This window comes from Austrofundulus limnaeus, unplaced genomic scaffold (genome assembly GCF_001266775.1).
Source record: "Austrofundulus limnaeus strain Quisiro unplaced genomic scaffold, Austrofundulus_limnaeus-1.0 Scaffold38, whole genome shotgun sequence".
Classification (NCBI taxonomy): Eukaryota; Metazoa; Chordata; class Actinopteri; order Cyprinodontiformes; family Rivulidae; genus Austrofundulus; species Austrofundulus limnaeus.
Window position 1 is genome coordinate 23,807 of NW_013952440.1, and position 4,867 is coordinate 28,673.

A 4,867-nucleotide genomic window follows, 5' to 3' on the forward strand; every position below is an offset into this window, starting at 1 on the left:
TGTGTGTGTGTGTGTGTGTGTGTGTGTGTTTGTGTTGTCGGTGTGAAGGAGGCTAAGCTAAGAAGCTAACCAGAAATCGCGTGCGCTGTAAACAACCCTGCTGAGAGGAGAGAAGTACCGAGCTGAACGAGACGGCTGTAAATGAGAGCTGCTGCTTTGTCAGACAAATTTAATTTAATTTAATTTGAAGCCTTATCAACACARACTGGCTTCATGCACTTCCTCCACTGCCATATGCTAACCAACTAGCAGACACTGCACAGAAAATCGACGTCGTTCAAAGCTCCTCCTTCTGTTTGTTGATTGGCCCAGGTAAAATAAACTACATACGCAGAAAATCGACGTTCTGTTCTCTGATTGGTTCGGCTAAAAAGCTGCCAGCAAAATCGTCGTCTATGGGAGAAATGCCAGACGGAGCAGTGAAAGGAAACTAAAATTGAGTGGAACTGCGTAGGAACGCAAGGGCCAGGCTAGTTTTTAGGATATTAAATAGTTAAAATTAAACAAGACAATCTAATAAAAGCATTTAAATAGTCAAGTAAAAGTAAATAATAATACAGGGCTATTCAAGAAAACTGCTCAGGGGGCCATAGGGGCCTGACCTCTGGGGGCCGGTGTTGCTGGTGATGGTAGTGGAAACACTATTTTGTTGCAATGAAGCATACATTTTAAATTAATTTAAAATCGGATCTTATATTAAATTAAAATTTTTAAAAAATCTAATTTTGTTTGGCGGGCCAGACAAAATTCACCTTCTGGCCACATCTGGCCCATGGGCTGCCAGTTGAATATCCCTGGAAAAATACATGCAAACATCATCTCCTTTGAAAGATTTACAAAAATATTTTCCTTAGCTTTTTTTAAGACTATTTTTAACTAATTACAGAAGAATATAAACTACTGAGGAGATTACATTTATTTTGAAAAAGATGCACTAAATACTGCTTTACCTGAAGTTTTTCAAGATCTTTCAGGTATGCCTCTCTCACTGCAGCTGCATCAACTTCCACCAGCTGGATCTCCTGTGTTTTTCTCTCTTCTGCAGCCTGGTCCGATGAAGATGAGATGTCTTCCTCCAAAGGGTTTGCTTCAMTGCAGGGTTTGATCTGTCTGTCTTTGGAAACACAAGACTTGGAGTAGCATTCATGCAGCTGTTTCATCTCCTCCTCGTGGATCTGCTGCAGCTCCTTTATCTTCTCGTGAAACTCGGTTTCCACTTTTTGCATCTGTTCCTTCTGATGATCCTCGATTTTCTGCATRTCTTCCAGGATTCTTTGGTTCCCCGTCTCCACAGACACAATCTTTTGCTCAGCCTGCTCTAGCTCTTCTCTCAACGAGCTGTTGTCCTCCTGAAGCTGATTCAAAGCGTGACTTAACATCTCCTGCTCCTCGCGCTCTTTGCGAAGAGCCTGCAGGTTGTTCTGTGACAACCTGGACAGCTGAAACTCTTGTTCCAAATCCAAGTAAAGCCTGTYGGACAGATAAATCAACTTCACCTGCTCCTGAAAGAAATTTAAATCAGTTGAAGAAGYGTCACCCACACTGTGGTCCACACCGCCTTCAGTAAGCTCCTGGCAGATGTGAGACAAGAATTTAGCTCTTCTCTGCAGCCGAGAAACCAGCTTCTCCAGCGAGCTTTTTTCTTTCTCCACCTCCAGCTTTCTGGAGTCAGAATGCTCTTTTTCCACCAGCGTYGCAGCTTCGCCTGAACGTCTACCATCCACCTCATCATAAGGGGTCAGCTCAGAGGGGCTGATGTCTGCAAGAGCTTCCCTTTGCTGATCCACTTCGTAACCATTCGCCTGAGCCACACTTTCACACTGCTGCTGAAGTTTTAAAGCAGCATAGATGAGCTCAGCTTCGGCGCAGAATCTTCCAATAACGCTCTCTAAAAGCTCACCGCTGTCACACCCCGCGTTCCCCGTCGCCACCCTTCCCTCTGCTTTAAAGCTGATCCTTTGKGAGGTCAGGTTTTTGTAAATGAGCGCAACGTTTTCTCTGTTGTTTTTAACAGCAGATAATTCAAAGATACCRTTCTGGTTCTGAAGCACGGACACCATTTTCTCCGTCACAAATAGTTCCCTGATCAAGTGCTTCTCCACGCTTGACATATTATCCGAGGGTCGCCCGTTGGTGAGCTTAGAGACGAAGTCGCTCTCTGCTCCAGCTAGTTTGTCGTCGCCAAGGATCTTACCCTCTTCCTTAAACAGGTGATGCGAGTCGTGCTGGACTCTCCCTGCATCCTTCTCCCCCTGCTGAAGGCAGCCGACAGCTCGGGCGAGTTGCCTCTCGATGTCTGGGATGTTAACCGGAGTGGCTTGAAGCCGTTCCCTGCAGGCCTGAACGATGTTCAGAGCCACCTGAAACCTGCCCACCAGCATCCTGCAGCGGTTCTCCGTCTCCTGGGCGAAGCGTTGGCTCTGCTTGGCCTGACTGTGCAGCAGCAGACTGAGGTGCTGGGCGGTCGCTCTGCTCTGGGTCAGCTCCGAGGACAGGTGGGGATCCTGGCAGCCGACGTGACTCTGGTGTTCCTCAAGTCTGTGTGTCAGGTCCCTCAGTTTCTCCTCTGTTACGAATAGCTTTGTTTCGAGTAGCTGGATCATCGAGACAAACTTCTCTGGGTCGTCTCCTGCGTCGGTAAAACACTGGAGCGATGCATCCGCTGAGTGAGAGCGGGTTCTTGCGAGTTGATGAGGATCTCTGCAGGTTACCTGGACATCCTCAGACATCTGGGAACTGCTCGTCCTGCTTTCGCTGACAGTGAAATACTCGGGCRTTTGTTGTTGCTTATTTCTGTGCTCAACGGGCTCCGAAGACTCGCCCCTCAGCTGAGATGACGAACAGGTGCAAACTTTCATCAGTGCATTCAGCTTCACCTCCGTCTCCTCCAGACTGTTACCCAAAACCTCCATCTTTAGCAGAACTTCGCTCAGCTCTTGCTCCTTCCTGTCCAGGAGCCTTTCATAGCCTTCTCGCATGTCCTGCGTTTCAAACTCTCGTTGCTGCACCTTTCCTAGCGCCACCTGCAGCTCCTCACAGGCTCTCTCATACGAGTGCTCCAGATTGTAGTAGTGCGTTTCTTCTGTTTTCAAGCGGTCCTGGAGCCTGCTGACCTCCCTGTCCGCCGCAGATAACTGGCTCTGCAGCTCCTGGCAGTGCTGGTGGAGCTGCTCCCTCTCCTCCTGCAGCTGCTGCACAGCTGACACCGTGCAGGCCAGCTCCTCCTGCAGCTGCTGCTGGGCGTCCTCAATCTCTCTGCTCAGCGTCTGACTCTTGTTAAAGGTCTCCAGCTGCTGCTCAGCCCTGCTCAGTTTGTCTTGGAGGTCCTTCAACTGTTGCTCAGCCTGAGCCAAGCTGGAAGCCAAACCCCTTCGTTCTCTCTCTTGACTGGCCTGCAGGAGCATGAGGTGCTTCTGCAGGCGAGCCTCTTTCTCAGCCTGGGCGTCCTCATAGGCACAAAGCTGAGCGGACATCTCTTGGAGACGTCTGCRAAGCTGTTCAGCCTCCTCTTGGAGGTTGTGTTGACCCTGCAGGTCCTCCTGCAGCTGCAGCAGCTGGGACTCAGCCTCTTTTCTCTTCTCCTCACTTATGTCCAGCTGGGCTTTCAAGGAGGCCGCGCAGCGCTCCAGCTGCAGCTTCTGCTCCTGAAACTGCTGGCGATCCTGCTCCAGTTGGATCTGAGAAAGAGCCGTGGCGTCGCCTGTAACCAGGAGCTGGGCCTGTTGAGCTAAGAGGTCGACCCTCCGCAGCAGCTCAGCCTCCCGGGCCTCCTCCTGGCTCCTCTTCAGCGCGTCCAGCTCCATGCGGAGGTTGTGATTTATCTTGTGCATTTGCTGTAGCGTCAAGCCTTGTTCTGGAGATGAACTGCTGACATTCTAAAGGACAAAATTTAAAAATGAGAAAGAAAATGTTGATGTTGCTTTTTATAAGATATTTTTTAGATTTTATTATTCTTAATTGTCCCGCAGAGGGGAAATTAATTCTCTGCATTTTACCCATTGCACATGTGATGTGTGAGAGATGGATATAGTACAGATATATAGTATGGATATAATGTATAAAGTGCCTCAAAGTGATACTAGAGTAAAAGTACAAGTATCAGCAGAATTACTTTGGTGAAAGTTAAAGTCTGCTCTAAGACAATACTTGAGTAAAATTCTTAAAGTATCTGACATTTTTTTGTACTTACTTTTTGTAGCATCAAAAGTTACTTTCTGATATAAAATGTACTGAAGTATTCAAAGTAAAAGTACTGATTGGTGAGTGGTGGGGCGATCTCTCGAATAAACACTTTTCTAAAGACAATAATGACTATAATGCTATATTAAATTAATATTAATAATGGGTTTGTGATTTAAGTTCTTTAGTTCTACTTTTAGAGCTTGTTAAAAAATCTGATGATATATTTGGCTAAAATGTTAAAAAGAAAAATATGGTTGTAAAATTCAGAATGATGTTTATTATTTCACTGCCATAATGTCTTAAAATAATTTACCTGCATAAAAACCAGTTTCCCTAAATGAATTTCCCTCTCTTGTTGAAGCTCTTTCTGCAGGTTCTTGTTAAGTTGTTGGACCCGAGACAGTTCCCTCTGGGTTTGCTGCAGCTGCACAAAACACATTTTTATGTTTCTTGAAGTTTTAGTTTGACTTTTAGATGCAGATGTTTTGTTTTTTATGTTTGTAGAAAACGGATCACGTTTGCAGAGCTGCAGTCTCACCTCTTTGAGGAGTTGCACAGTTTGTTGCTCACTTGGTTGTTCTTCCTCCTCTTTTCTGCATGTTGGGTTCACTGAAACCTGGCGCTCTTCCTTGACACTTTGAGCGCTCTGCTCAGCTGTGCTCTCGTCAGTGTTTGGATGTTCCTC

General features: G+C 46.5%; 1 protein-coding gene across 1 annotated transcript in view; it reads right to left on the minus strand.

Moving 5' to 3' along the window:
- LOC106516472 (nuclear mitotic apparatus protein 1) overlaps positions 1-4,867 on the minus strand; it is a gene marked incomplete at its 5' end in the record, with an annotated part of 15,806 nt that overhangs the window by 6,136 nt on the left and 4,803 nt on the right. Inside the window, 3 exon segments of the mRNA XM_014006848.1 lie at positions 951-3,875; positions 4,496-4,606; positions 4,721-4,867. Of these exon segments, the coding sequence (XP_013862302.1) occupies positions 951-3,875; positions 4,496-4,606; positions 4,721-4,867 (3,183 nt within the window).